Source organism: Urocitellus parryii, chromosome 3 (assembly GCF_045843805.1).
Source record: "Urocitellus parryii isolate mUroPar1 chromosome 3, mUroPar1.hap1, whole genome shotgun sequence".
NCBI classification, from domain to species: Eukaryota; Metazoa; Chordata; class Mammalia; order Rodentia; family Sciuridae; genus Urocitellus; species Urocitellus parryii.
Window position 1 is genome coordinate 188,986,329 of NC_135533.1, and position 16,429 is coordinate 189,002,757.

The 16,429-nt window shown below is 32.1% G+C and overlaps 1 protein-coding gene across 1 annotated transcript in view; it reads left to right on the forward strand.

Annotated features, from left to right (window-relative positions):
- Stt3b (STT3 oligosaccharyltransferase complex catalytic subunit B) overlaps positions 1–16,429 on the forward strand; it is an 87,791-nt gene that overhangs the window by 39,690 nt on the left and 31,672 nt on the right. Inside the window, exons 3-5 of the mRNA XM_026405771.2 lie at positions 300–587; positions 12,774–12,839; positions 14,800–14,899. Of these exons, the coding sequence (XP_026261556.1) occupies positions 300–587; positions 12,774–12,839; positions 14,800–14,899 (454 nt within the window). The remainder of the gene's footprint in view (positions 1–299; positions 588–12,773; positions 12,840–14,799; positions 14,900–16,429) is intronic.

Below are 16,429 nucleotides of genomic sequence, written 5' to 3' on the forward strand. Positions count from 1 at the left end.
ACACAATACCTTTATTTTATTTATTTATTTATATGTGGTGCTGAGGATTGAACCCTGGGCTTCGCACATGCTAGGTGAGCGCTCTTGTGCTGAGCCACAACCCCAGTCCTATTTCATGTTCTTTTTTATCTAATCAGAAAATATTTTATTTTGTACTATGTAAAAATGGGAATCTTTTTTGACACTTATTCTCAAACTTACTGTAAACAATTTGTAATATTATAAAGAAGAGAATGAATGTTAACATTTTTATACACCTCATTTTATATGTAATTACATTTTTCATTCTTTCTTTCTAGGTTTATCCAGGGTTGATGATAACAGCTGGCCTTATCCATTGGATTTTAAATACATTGAACATAACAGTTCACATAAGAGACGTATGTGTATTCCTTGCACCAACTTTTAGCGGCCTTACATCTATATCTACTTTCCTGCTTACCAGAGAACTTTGGAACCAAGGAGCAGGACTTTTAGCTGCTTGTTTTATTGCTATTGTACCAGGTTACATATCTCGGTCTGTAGCTGGATCCTTTGATAATGAAGGCATTGCTATTTTTGCACTTCAGTTCACATACTACTTGTGGGTAAGTAACACTTAATGATTTGCTACCATTAATGCCCATGACCTTTCTGCTGAAACGCCTGAGATTGTACACTTTTGTGTTTTACTACTTGTAGTTCCATACAAAATCTTTATTATTATTCTTAGTAAATTTAATAATAGGTAACAACTTAAAATATGTCAGGCACTATTTTTTCTACATTATTAGATAAATGTGTGTGTGTGTGTGTGTGTGTATGTATACATTTTTGAATATTTCACAATAATCCTGATATTAATTTAGAGGTGATAATAACAGTTATTCTTTCTTTATAAGTCATACCTCCAAAACAGGGGCTATCACAAAACAACATGTGATGTTTGTGTTTGTTTGGAGGGAGAGAGGTCAGAAATAGAAAAAAAGAAAGAAAATAGTTTGGCTTGAAATTTTTAAATTCTGTTTTAGAAACTCACAATGTTTATTTTGCTATTGACAGATTATTTAAATCTGGTTAATTTTTTCTGCATATAATATGATGCTGCTTCTTATTGGGTTCAACTCAGAGCTTGAATTTATGTATTATTTTAGCTTTAACTTATGCGTTCTACTTTTTCAGTGATAGACATTGCCCAAAAGCTTTGTGTGTCAGTACTTTTTAAATTAAGGATGTTTTAACAAAATGAGGGGATGGCAGCATGTTTTGTTTTTTCCCTCTTTAAAAATTATTTAATGTTACTTAAAATCAGTTGGCTAGTAGATATTTGTGCTCTGGCCTGAAATTCCAGAAGAGAATGTTGCAGTATGATTAATAGAGACGGTGTCTTGATCTTATGTTTTAAAAGAGAAAAAAAGAAAAGCACCTATGGAGATAAAAATGATAGCAAGCAGTAGGATGTTGCCAGTGCTGCTATATTCATCAAAAACTCTTCTCATTTATTATGAGCAGCTGAGAAAAAAATTTTAAATTTGAAATCTGTTTAATACCATTTAATAAGCATAATTTTTAATTATAAAAATAATACATATAAGCTGGACACGATGGCACATGCGTCTTGGGAAGCTGAATCAGGAGAACTACAAGTTCAAAGCAAGCCTCAGCAACTGCGAGGCACTAAGCAGCAAGTCAGTGAGACACCATGCCTGTAAGTAAACTACAAAATGGGGCTAAGGATGTGGCTTAGTGGTCAAGTGTCCCTGAGTTCAATCCCTGGTACCAAAAATAATAATACATTTTCTACCTGGTATTATCAAGATGTAAGTTGCAGTAGAATAGGCATGATAAATCTTTTATGTAAATTTTAAAGAATACAAACACATCTTTGTTTATATCTGTTTATAATGAAAGTACAAAATATGGTATATGTTCTTCATATACCCTACTTTGATTATAGTGTTTTTTTCCTGAATCTGCTTGGGTGATCAAGGAAGCAGAATTAAAAGAGCTTCAACTTATTGTAGTTAAAACTTTTTTTTTTTTTAAAGAGATAATCTGAAGCAAACACAGTATTTTAATTTGAAAGTCTGGGTAGCTAGGCTGATATATTTTCTAATGAATTAGGGAAAAAAAATGTCCTGTTTGTGCAAAATTTTAAACAACAGAAAAAAAAAATCCCCCAAGGTTGTAACTATCATTTACATTTGGGCACATTTTTTAAAAAATTATGCTCTTTAGAAATACAAAAATGGCATGTATGCTTATTTTCTTTTAATGTATGTGTCTGAACCATTAAAATTATGTCCTGAACTATTTTCCATATTTTTAAAAATTTTCAAAATTGAGAAGAAATTCATATAATATGCTGAGCACTGTGACTGAGCTGTGACTGAGGTAGAAGGATACAAATCCAAAACCAGCCTCAGCAATTTAACAAGGCTCTGAGCAACTTAGTAATATCCTGTCTCAAAATCTTTTTCCTCGAAATAAAAAACATAGTTCTTGAAACTAGCCAGAGCAAGTAGGTAAAAGAAAGAAATTGAAAGGATATGAATAAGAAAAGAAGAGCTCAAACTATGTTTGCTGATAACATGATTCTATACTTAGAAAATGCAAAAATCTCTACCAGAAAATTTCTAGAACTCATAAATGAATTCAGCAAAGTAGCAAGATACAAAATTAACATTGAGAAATCAACTGTGTTCCTGTACTCCAGTGACTAATCAGCTGAAAGAGAAATTAGAAAAACCATTCCATTCACAATAGACTAAAAAAAAAAAAATTGGGAATCAATAAAAGAGGTGAAGGATCTCTACACTGGAAACTAGAAAACAACTAAAGAAAAAAATTGAGGAAGAACTTTAGAAGATGGAAAGATCTCCCATGTTCTTGGATAGGTAGAATTAATATTGTCAGAATGGCCATACTACCCAAAGTGCTATACAGATTTAATGCAATTCCTATCAAAATTCCAATTATGTTCTTCATAGAAATAGAAAAAGCAATCATGAAATTCATTTGGAAAAATAAAAAGTCCAGAATAGCCAAAGTAGTTTTATAACGAGAAATGCAAAGCAGAAGGCATCACAATACCATATCTTAAGTTATAATACTACAAGAGTTGTAGTAACAAATACAGCATGTTATTGACACCAAAACAGGCAAGAAGACCAATGGAATAAAGTAGAAGACACACAGGCAAACCCACATAAATACAGTTACCTCATACTAGACAAAGGTATCCAAAAACACACATCGGAGAAAAGATACCCTCTTTAACGTGAAAGAAACTTAACTCCCATCTCTCACTCTGCACAAAACTCAAAGTTGATCAAAGACATAGGAATTAGACCAGAAATCCTGCACATACTAGAAGAAAAGGTAGGCCCAACACTTCAACATATTGGCTCAAGAACTGACTTTCTTAACAAGATTCCTAAAATGCAAGAAGTAAAATTTAAAAAACTAAATGGGAGGGCATCAAACTAAAAAGCTGCTTCACAGCAAAGAAAACAATCAAGTGTGTAGAGAGAGCCAACAGAATGGGAGAAAATCTTTGCCACTTACTCCTCAGATAGTACATTAATACCCAGAATAAACAAAGAACTCAAAATTTAAAAAACAAGTAAAACCAATCAGTAAATGGGCAAAGGAAAGGAATAAAACAGATACTTCTCAAAAGAAGAAATACAAATGGTTAAAAATATGTGAAAAAATGTTCAATATCTAGCAATTAGAGAAATGCAAATTAAAACTACACCTATATTACACAACTCCAGTCAGAATGGCAGTTATCAAGAATACAAGTAACAATAAACATTGACAAGGATGGGGAAAAAGTTACACCCATACATTGCTGTTGGGACTTCAAATTGGTGCAACCACTCTGGAAAGCAGTAGGGAGATTCCTTAGGAAAACCTGGAATGGAATCATTATTTGACCTAGTTATCCCACTCATTGGCATATATACCCAAAGGACTTAAAATCATCATACTATAGTGATGCAACCACATCATTGTTTATAGCAGCACAATTCACAATAGCTAAGCTATGGAACCAACCTGGGTGCCCTTCAACAGGTAAATGGATAAAGAAAATGTGGTATATATACACAATGGAGTATTACAGAGCCATTACAAAGAGTGACTTTGATATTTGCCAGTAAATGAATAGATTTGGAGATTATCTGCTAAGTGAAATAAGGCAATCCCCCAAAACCATAGTTTGAATATTTTTGCTGATATGTGAAAGCTAATCCACAATAAGAGGGGTTAGGGGAGAATAGAAGTTCAGTAGCTTAGAGAAAGGGGAATGAAGGGAAGGGAGGAGGGATAGGAAACAGACAGTGGAATGAATTTGACATCATTTTCTTGTATACGTAGATTAAGAGTTTGAGGTTCATTGGATTTGGAAATCCGGTCAAAACATCATGTGATGAAAAATGCTAACCTTTCTTCACTGAATTACCCACCTTGATAGCTTCGTGAGACAATAAATTGGCTATACCTCTGGATCTATTTAGAAACTTTTCTGTTCTATTGATCTGTATGTATGTATCCTTAGTACAGTATACCATGTTGTATAGATTGGTTTATAGAAGCTTCTGGAATCAGATTGCATAAATAATGCAACTTTTTTTTTTTTTTTTCAGAATGATTTTGGTCCTAATTGCTTCATGTAAATTTTAGAATCACATTATTAACTTCTAATAAAAGCTTTCTGGGATATGATTTTGGAGGGCATTGATTCTGTAGATCAGTTTGGGGAGAATTGTTTTGTTGGTATTCTAATCCATCCATGAATGGGGTATTTTATTCTATTAGCTCTTATTTGATTTATTTTAGTTTTTGTTTTAATTTTTCTAGCTCATTAGATTAGTAATTGAGATCTCTTCTAATAACACCTAGAGCTGTGAATTTCCCTCTGTACCTCACAGGTTTTTTAAATAGCAAAATAATTTGTGTATCATAAAGTTTACTCTTTAAACGTACAGTTCAGTGGCTTTTAGTGTATTTACCTTGCATATATTTGCTTTGAAGCTTTTGTTTCATCTGAGTGGTCTAATTTATTAGCAGAAATTATTCATAACAGTCTTATTTTAATTTTTGCACAGTCTATAGTGATGTCTCTTTTCTTTCTAGTATTGGTAATTTCTATCTTCCCTTGGTTAGTCTGGCTGGCTTCATATAACTTTTGGTTTTATTGATTTTTGTTTTCTGTTGTATTGATTTCTTGGTGTTTATGATTTACTTCTACTTTGCATTTGGTTTGGTTTTTTAAAATTTATTTCTACTTTCCTAATATAACCATTAAAATATATATACTATAATTACTGCTTTTGTTTTCATTGTCACATAATTCAAGATATTTCAAATTTATTTTCTTCCTTTGACTTGTGTGTTATGTTAATTTCCAAATATTTGGAGAGTTCCCAGAATATTTTTTATTGTTGATTTCTATTTCTATTGTTAAAGAACATATTTTCCAATCATTTTAAATACATTGAGGCTTGTCTTATGGTTTAGCAAATTATAGCAAATACAGGCAGGCCACCCACTTTTATAAATAAAAGTCTTACTGGAACATAGCCCTGGTCATCACAGTATACATTGTCTATGCTTTTTTTTCCTATTGCAATGACAGATTTGAGTTGTCAGAGATATGACCCCCTAAACTTATATGTTTACTGCTTTGTGTGTTCAAGAAAATTGCTGAACCCTCTATTAGCATGAAATATTTTTTAAAGTTCTGTCAACTACTGAGAGGTAGTTATTGAAATATTCAACCACAAAAATATTGTTAGTTTTTGTTTCTGTTTTATGAATTTAAGTATCTATATTAGGTCCTTATACACTTGAAATTTTTACATTTTCCTGGTATATTGACCCATGTATTATAATGAATCCTTTCTTACAGTGAAATAGTTTTGTCTCTAGAAATATTCCTTGTCTTAAATCTGTTTTGACTGCTACCAACTTGCTACTTTGATTTATTTCACAGCTTCTCTCATCTCATTCTTTAAATTCAAACTATTTGTCTCTGAATTTAAAGGTTTCGTAGACTATGTATAGTTAGATCATGCTTTTTAAAAATTCATCTAGACCATTACTGCCTTTTGATCGGAGCATGTTTTAGTTCATTCACATTTAATGTAGTTTTTGTTAAATGATTTGCTTTGCATGAGCCATTTATGGTTTTCTTTTGTGTTAAAATGTATTTTTAACTGTCATTTTAATTACTTTTTAAGCTTTGTTATTTATACTGGTTAATGTAGAGAACTTAGAACAGTCTGCTTCAGATTAATACAAACATAATTGTGATAAAATAATAGCAGCTCTGCTATAACACAACTTTATTTTTTCCTTCTTCTGTGGTATTATATGAATGCTATTTCTCTAACAGTACAGATTATAATAAAATATTTATATAATTTTTACCAGTAAATTAAGAAGAGAAAAAATGTGGAGTCTTACATGTTCTTCATGTTTACCATTTCCATTGCCCTCATTTTTTCTTTTGGGTCTGGTCTGGGTTTACTTTAGTATCAGCCTAAAGGACTTCCCTTTGTATTTCTTATAGGTGCTAATAATGGAATCTGTCAATTTTGTCTTCATTTTTTTCACTTTTTAAAAACTATTGTGAGACACAAAATTTTTGTTTTGACTGCTTTTAAGTGTATACATTTTAGTGGCAGTATGTACACTCATATTGTTCTCAATCATCCATCTACAGAATACTCTTTATCTTGAAAAACTGAAACTCTGTAGCCATTTAACATTATTCCCTCCCACTGCCAGCTCCCAGCAATCACCATTCTACTTTCTGCCTCTCTGACTTTGGCTATTCTAAGTACTTCCTAAAGTGGAATTATGCAATATTTTGTCTTATTTAGCTGGCTTATTTCCCTAGTATAATATCTTCAAGGTTCATCCATATTGTAACATGTCAGAATTTCTTTTCTAAAGTTGTGATAATATTCCATTATTCGTATATACCACATCTTTAATGTTGATTCACTTGTAGATGGATACTTGGATTGCTTCCATGTTTTAGCTGCATTGACCATGGGTTTACAAATATCTCTTTGAGACCATGCTTTCAGTTCTTTTGAGTGTATACCTTGACATGGAATTGTTGGATTATATGTTGTTTTAAAATCATTGAGAAACGCCATACTGTTTTCCACAATAGCTAGACCATTTTACATTCCCACCAAAAAGTGTGCAAGGGTTTCAATTTCTCCGCATCCTTGTCAACACTTTTAACTTTGGTTTTATTTCCACAATGATGTTGAGCACCTTTTTTCATGTACTCTCATTATCCATTTCTGACGTCCAGACATTCCTCTGGGCATGCACAATAACTTTTCAATTTCTAATGTATATTTGGCTGCTTTGAATGTTATAATCTTCAATGTAAGACTTCCAAAAATGGAACAAAATAGAAAATGAAGGAGAAAAAAGCACCAGCCACTTAAATTCCTTGGAAGTCATCTTAGCCCTGGGGAGATCTGCAACAGTGGGAAAAGATACAACATTGGCTGGTATGCCTCTTTGTCTGCACCTCCATGATTTGAAGCCGAAACTAGTGATTCCCAGTGTTCAGAAGACAGGATTGTTTTTGAATTCTGCAAACTTCAGGCTGCTTCAGGAATAGGTGGTAGCTGCTACTCTGCTAAGAACCAAGAGCGGCCAAAGTTAACCTTTATTTACTGTTCAAGTCTTCCCTGCCTAGAAGGTATAATCCCTCTATCAACTCCAAAGTTCTGAAATAGATTCTGCCAGTGCAATTGGTTATCTAAGTAGGGAGCAGATTTCTGGAATTGCTTATTCTACCATTTTCCCAGAATTCTTGCCTGCCTTCCATTTTGAACGATAGTTTTATAGGAATATATTTAGGGTTGATACTTTTTTTTTTTCTTTTGACATTCTGAGCGTGTCATTCTGCCTCTATCTTTTTTTTTTTTTCTGATACGAATTCAGCTAATAATCATGTTGTTACTTCCCCATGCATTTTTTTTCTCCTTTTAAGATTTTTTTCCTTACCTGTCAGCACTTCAATTACAGTGTGTCTAGATGTGTTTTCTCATGTGTTTATTGTACTTGTTGGTTTGTTAGATTTCATGGATCTGTAGTTTAATGTTTACTATAAAATAGGAAAGTTATAATTGTTTCTTTAAAATTATTTTTTTCTGTCTCTTTATCACCTCGTTTCTATTGACTAGTTTTCATTTTTACTGATTGTTCTGCTATCTCAATTGCTATTAAGCCTAGTTAAGGAATTTTTAATTTCTTCTTTGTAATTTTCAACTCTAAAATTTCTAGTTGGTTCTTATTTCTCACATATAAGGATTTATATATTTTAATTTCATCATCAAAATTCCCTACCATAATAGATATTTTCCTTAATTTTCTGAATATGGTCTCCTTTAGTTCTTTTAATATATTTATAATAGCTTATTGAAGTTTTTGTCCTCTAAATCCACTGAAGGGTTTTTTTTTTTTTTTTTGTCCTTCCCACCTCCCTTACACCCCTTGATATATGCATCATATTTTCCTATTTCTTTGCATGTCTTGTAATTTTTTTTGTTGAAGCTGGACATTTTAGGTATGTAGTAACTCTGAATTCTTTTCATTTTTCTGAGACATGTTGGTTTGTTTTAGTAATTTACCTGGACTCCAACTGCAGAATCTCTCTCCCAGTCATGTTTTATTGATTTGTCGGCTCAGTTATTTTTATTTCTTATTTTTGTATTTTAACTTGGCTTTCTAAAGATCACCTCATGATCAGAGATTGCATGTCAGACAAAAATTTGGGCAGGTTTTGTGTTCAGACATTTGGGTTTATAAGGCTTCTACTCTGTGTTGATTAGTCAGATTATGGGGTGATAAAACACAGTTCAGGGGCTGGGATTGTGGCTCAGTGGTAGAGCACTCGCCTGTCACCTGCGAGGCCCTGGGTTCGATCCTCAGCACCACATAAAAATAAGATATTGTGTTCAACTACAACTAAAAAAATAAATATTTGGAAAAAAAAAAGTTCAAAGTCCCAGCCAATTCTCAATCCTTCCTTGGCTTTTACTTTTAGCTTCTTTTCTCAAGATAGGTAGAAAACTTAGCTGTTTTTATTTAGCTTTCTCATTTTCAGGATCATTTTATTGATTTCTGACTAGTCTGTTCTTAGCTTGTCTAAAGTTGTGAGAATAGTTAAGTTTCAGATTTCCCCCCATTTGATCCTGTTTTTTCATTTTTACCTCCCCCAATACTGCATCAAGTCTTCCTCCCTGGACAAGAAAGCATTTTATTTTTTTCTGCAATTTCAATCTAATTAAACTACCATTTTTACCAGGCATGCTTTTGGAGCAGGCTCAGGTGAAAAGATCACAGTTCTCTATTTCTCACATTTGTTTGATTTCAAGTACCTGAAATGATTGTTCTCTCCTGTCTCCCATTCTTCCTTCAGTGGGGAATCTCCATCTGTATAACTACAAATGTCTCTTATGTCAGTTTTTCTTTGATAAAGTCTCCTTTTTCACTAGCTTTAGAAGAAAAGATTTTCTTTATTAATTTAATAAATTACATTTAATAGCTGAGCACTCAGATAATAAACTTATTCATTGATTTAGGAAAATACTGGCAGAAACCAATTAACTTCTCAATCTACTTGTAACATCCTTTTTTTTCTTTTTTTTTCTTTCACTGTTATTCAATTCTGATTTCTCATCATTTTGTTCAATATTTCTTCCAAAATGATGAAGATAAAAGATAAGTTCTAATGTTTGGAATGTCTTTTGAGTGCTGTACACAGGGCATTATGCTTTTGATGGTTTTGGGGTTTTATTCTCAAAATTTTATAAAGAGGGCTAGAGATATAGCTCAGTTGGTAGAGTGTTTGCCTTATATGCACCAGGCTCTGGGTTCTAATCCCCAGCACTACCAGAAAAAAAAAAAAAAAGAGAAAGACAATTTTATAAAAAGATACTTTACTGGTTAAGCCATAGGGGTTCAGAAAGACTAAGTAACTAGATTCAGAATCTATACCCTAAAGTCTTTCCAGTTCCTTTTGAATAGTTTTGCTGATTTGCTTTTACATCTGGGGCTATTTCCTCTTTTGTTATTCCTGTCTCCCCATGTATATTCCTTCGGGACTTGCCTCTTTGAAATCTTGACTATTTGCTCAGGTAGATTTTGTTACTCTCATTCCTGTTTTTATAGAACTTAGTTTACGCTACTCACCTCTGTTAGCATTTGGTGTATACTGTCTTTCATCAATTCCAAAACATGCTTTCTGAAATATGGCATACCAATTACTTTTCTACTTACTCCATACCCTACTTCTTCTATTTCTGTACCCGCTACTGGATCCACTGTGGGTAATTTGAATTCTTTTATCTTTCCTGCCTCATTGCTTACAAATATCACTGTCTCAATAAAGCTTTTTGTAGGTTTTTGTAGATTTTGTAGTTCCAGCCAGAACTGCTTTCATGCCTTTTACATTCAGAAACTGTAAGGACCACTATGTGCCCTTATTCACTGCATAGTCTCTATGGTGCCTTTGAATGGGGAGCTCACCTTCATGTATTATCTCCACAGTTGGAGCAGGACTTAATAATTTATTTGTCCAACATAATCTACCAAAGTTGTTTTTGGTGTTTTTTTTTTTTTTTTTTTTTTGTGTGTGTGTGTGTGTGTGTGTGTATGTGTATATTAGTGAGTACTGAAGAATGATTTACTTTCCTCATTCTCCCTGAGCCCAATTGGCTTTACAGAGACTGAGCAAATTCAGGAATAGGAACTTTTTAGTGGTTGTAAAATACATCTTGATTTTCTTGTGATAAATTATAGTAACCTAAATCCAATCAGGAGAGAGAAACAGGCACAGTATGGTTTTTTAAAAGGGAAATTTATATATAAAAAAGTATAACTGATAAAGAGTAAGACAGAGAAACTATGGTAACCTCTGGCTGAGGGGAAGTACCATGAAAGGTATAAATAACCCTTTGGACAGGGTATGGTTCCGCCCATTAATAGCAGAATAGTTCAGTGGTTTGGACAGGCTGGAACTAATGTGGAGCTATTGAACAGGCAATAGACAACCCTCTAAGTCAGGCAGGTAAGGAATGGGGAATTGGAATATGCATGGGAGCTCTGGTTATCATCAGGTCGTGAATGCTATAAAAAGAATCACCAGATCATGGTTGCCCAGTCACAGAAAGAGTGTTCTGAGTTGATGCTGGCATCAGCTCCATTAGATGAGTTCATACCTACACTGCCAACCCCTAGCATACACTGAAGTGATAGGAGCACCCCTTCTCCTACAGTGTTTCTTCAACACTCTGCTGAGAAAGTTTAACATAGTCACCTTAAAGGAGTATTTACTTAAAGGAATCTCATTCTTTATCTTGACAGAATGCAATCAAGAGCTGAGAGGCAATAACTGATACACAAATATAAAGGAAAAAATGGACGCTTGCAACTTTCCCTGATAGCAGTTTTCTTCTCTACCTGCAATTTGCTAGGATAAGCCTATCTTTTCTACTCTGAATTTCTAGGTTGAACTTTGGTTGGTTTGTTGGCTCTGTTGACACCATTTTGTCCTGTTACTTTTTGTGCCTTTTCCTTGGGATTCCTTTTTGCTTTTTTGCCTACCTCATCTTCTCAGAGTACTGGTATTTCCACTTAGGATTAGACCTGTCTGCATTTCACTAGCACCTGCCATACTGCCTAAAAATTGTATTTTGGTCTATCTGTCCCTTTGGGCTCTATCTGTACAATTTTTGGCATTATTACCACTTTTCCCTTCTGCATTTGATTATACTTTCTTCCCTAATTACATTAAGTGATATAAATTACATTAAGTGATATAAATTAGAACTGCTCTTCCTTCCTTCTTGCCCTCCCTCCCTTCCATTATATTCTTTTTTGTACTACTTTTCTCCAAAGTTTGGATGTCATCTCTATTTTAATGTAGAGACTCATTTTAAAAGTAAAGAATTTCTGGAAATTATTGCGTTAGGAAGACTTAAATTTGAATTTGCCTCTCAGGACAAAAAGATAAACTCTTTTAATATAGAATTACTCATTGTAGAACTCATTCAATTGATTTTTTTATTTTTTTATGTTTTTGGATACTCATTTTAAAGAAGACTCTTTGAGACTCTCTTTGAGAGTCTTCTTTAAGATCTATCACTGGAGTGATAGATCTTGTGTTTCTAAGTTTTCTGAAGGTGCTAATGCTTAGCTTTTTCAGATGAACAGTTAAACTCATGTTTGAAAATTTCTTCTTTCATTATTTTATAAGACACAGATTAATCAACTTTTGGACTTTTTATCACAAATTGCCTTTGTATTTGAAAATTTTACTTACATATCATAGCACTTTAGTGTTATAATTTTTTTATCTTATTGACTATGGTATCAGAGAATTTCTAAGTGTAATAATGAAAAGTTTTTAAAAATGCTAAGAATTATATGTAAGATGTACGTGATTGCATATTTAAATAAAGACACATAGGTTAAACTGTTAGGTCTAAGCAAATCAACCATATAAAAAATTATAGATATACTTAACAACAAACTTATTCCTTAAAGCCCCAATTTATTGACAATCATTTTAAGGTTTAAGGTGGAAAAATGTAATTTATTACTTTTAAGATAATTATTTTTACTGAAAACCATATGACAAAAGGAAAATAGTCTGTTATTTTAAAATGTCTGCTGCCCAGTGGTAAAAATGCATGTTTTAGGTAGATCTGGATATTCCAGTAACCTCAGTACTTTTTATTTATTTTTAGGTAAAATCTGTAAAAACTGGGTCAGTTTTTTGGACGATGTGCTGCTGTTTATCGTATTTCTATATGGTAAGATTTCATATTTGAAACTATATGAGCTCTAATTTAGAATTTAGAATAATTCCTCCTCATTTTTTTCTAACCCTGGTCTAATTTTTTACTTCCTTTCTCCTGAAGTCTTTAAGGATTTTGATTTTGTCTAATGTGTTACCTAACATTGCTACCAATCCTCTTCCCTTGTCCCCAGGACCTTTATAGACTTAATGATCAATGACATTTGACTTAATTTTTAAATTGTTTCTAGCTTTTGTTTTTCAGGTAAGATTACAAACTAAAAAAGAACAGGGAAATTTTCCTGTTAAATATTAAGTTTAGACCTATGTTTAGAAGAAATAACTTTTGTTTAACACTCAAATAGTTTTAAAATTATCTTTCCAGTATTTGAATTCACTGAGTAACTGCTTAATGGTAAAATAATCTGAATTTTAACAGTCGTGTATGTACTCAACTGAGTAAGTTGACCTAGAGCAGAAAAATAAGAAAAAATGCTACCCCTAGTAAAGATTAACTAAAAAGATGGAAGGAATGAAAGGGAAAGGTTATAAAAAGGATGTTCTTTTGGCCTATTGTGCTCTTTTCATTCCTTAAAGTAAATGGAAAAAAATCTTTTTTAAGATGAATTTCTATGAGACTGAGAATAAATTATTACTAATAAGCATAATATCAAGTATTTTTCAAATATCAAATTTACTCAAAATTGTTTTTGGCTCTTCATTTGTAAAGAGTCAAAGTAGATAAGGTAGTATATTGATATGCATCATTTTCAAAATTCTAGAAATTTTCTAAGTAACGGTCACATATCCTTAGTTTGCCTTTAACTACCTACACAGTTTTTAAGTTTCTTTAAAATTGGGGTTCAGTACTACCAATTCATTCTTTTGCTTCTCTTTTTCAACCTGTGCTGAAAGTTAATAATGTTAGCTAATTTTTAAAAATCACTGTATAGAATAAGGATGAACTCTTAAGTTATTTGTGGCCCTGTGAAAGTATTTGAAACCTGAGGTACATCTTGTACATTTGTCCTCAGTAATAACAAACCCATGTGCTTTGAAATTTATACTTAAACTTGGAAATAACCAAAAGTCTTTCAGTTGCAACTGGTGTTTATTTAGGATAATTTTGTATTTTGGTGAAAAATAGTATGCGACTAAAGCAGTTATTTATATGTATCAGGCAAACTGATGGCAGTTCCTTAACAGGGGTTTCTGAATATTTGAGACAAGGGCAGAATTATTTTATTGTATATGTTAATATATATCCCCTTTTGGTGACTTCTGGTATCAATTATTCTTAGAGCACATCCAAGAATGTTGATCTTAGCAAGAGCTTATTGCTGTTATTGAATTACTGAAAAATTAATATATTGTGGAGAGTAAACATTTTATTTTTAGAATATTTATTAATTTAGACTAGAATATCCTTAGTTATCCTGCTTTATAATTCATTTATAGGGGGGAAAATCATACCAATTAGCACTTTTAAGAATATTAGAGCATGTTCAGATCATCTGCATATCTCTTTCAGTTAAGATGTGAATGCTTACATTTATTGTTCTCCTCTCAGTGAACTTTTTGCAGTAAATTTATCATCAAAAATAGTTGAAGTAACAGCTGTTTTTTGTTCTAAAAATGTATGGTCTGTATTTTAGAACTCCTTGTCTTCATGATAGTCTGTTTATTGCCAATTCACAAATTAAAATATTCTCAACTTTCCTATTAAATCTCATTTAATTTGAACATTTCTTCAGTGAATTGAGATAAACATTGGATTTATGGAATCATGTTACTTTAATTTTCAATAAAAATAAGGGTATATGGGTTATTTAAAAGTAATATCACATTTAAGCATCTTTCAAATTGCTGAAAGTCCTAATGTTTTGTGTTTGCTCATTATGTTTAGATTGTCTTGATGAATGAAATGTGCCTACTTTTAAAAGTAAAAAATTATCATATCATTTCTTTTCTCATAGGTCTCTGCTTGGGGTGGTTATGTGTTTATCATCAACCTTATTCCACTGCATGTATTTGTGCTGTTACTGATGCAGAGATACAGCAAAAGAGTCTACATAGGTAAGTGATTTTAACTTTGAAATGTATCAGTGTTATTTTCACTGAGTAGACATTTCTGGTTTGGGTCAATATTATTGATGAAAAGGTGAAAATTGTTTGCTTTTTATGTTGATATGAGGGCCAAGCATTTTGCATAAATGCTTTTATCATCAGCTTTAATTTGATGAGGGTTGGCTTATTTCGTTTTGTGGAAATTAATTATATTTACTAGCCTTTCCCCCCACCCCTTTCTTAATTTTGGAGAAGGACATTTTTATTGTGAAAATTAACCACACTTTTTATAAACAGCATATTCAAATTCATCTTACTCTAAGAAATTGACATCCTCAAAATAGTTTTATAAACTTTTAAAAGCCTTTCTTGTATAATATACAAAATGACTGAGTCTATCTGTCTCTGGATAATCTATATTTTCACCACAGGTTTTAAAATAAATTTTTTTGACAAAGATGTTTAGTAAAAAGTGAAATCTTAACCTTAGAGATTATTTTCTGTAATAAAAATGGAGCTTTTAAGGGCTAAATAAATCTGAAACCGTCTTAGTGTTATAACAATGCTGAAAAATAGACATATAAAACTTGGTTAAGTAGGTTCACTTTTTAAAACATAGCAGCTTGGCAGTTCCTCAAAAAATTAACTTAATGTTTATAGCAACATTGATTATTCTTAATAACCTAAAAGTAAAGATAACTCAAATGTCTAGTAACTAATGAATGGATAAATAAAAGGTCGTGTATGTATACAGTGGATTAGTATGCAGCCATGAGGAATGAATAAATACTGACACATGCTATAATGTATGTAACTTGGTAGTAGTCATCATGCTGAGTAAAAATGCCAGACACAAAAGGCCACATAGTATAGGATTGTGTTTGTATGAAATGTCCAAAATATGCAGATCAATACAGAAAGTAGATTTTTGGTTGCCAGGTACTTGGGGTGAGGGACAATGGCCTTGATTTTTTGAGAGAGAAATATTCTGAAATTATATAGTGGCGATGATTGTGCAGCCCTTTGAATATACTAAAAACTCAAATGGTAGATGTTTAGAAGGTGAATTTTACAGTAAATGAATTATATCTCAATAAGATTAAAAACAAAAAATTTATAGTATGCTAGTGACATTTACATTTGATTGCAGAATAAAAATCATTGCCAAAATAGATATTAAATTCTTATATACCACAAAGTGTTCTAAATTTTTATATATATATATATTTAATTTATTTAATCTTCATAATGTCTCTTTGAGGATAGGTACTATTACCATCTTCATTGTACAGATGAAGTACAAAAGAAGACATAATAATTTGCTCTAGATCTTGGAGCTGAGGCCCAAACATAGACATTTTGGCTTCAAAGATATTACTATCCACTATAACTATTATATTCAGAGATGCTACAATTCACTATAACTGTGTGCCTCTTATAAAAAGAAATAACCTTACAGTTGTGATACATCAACCTATATTTCTTTACTCTGAAAACACTGTAAACAGTACTTTTAGTCCAGAAAGAAAAATAATGGCT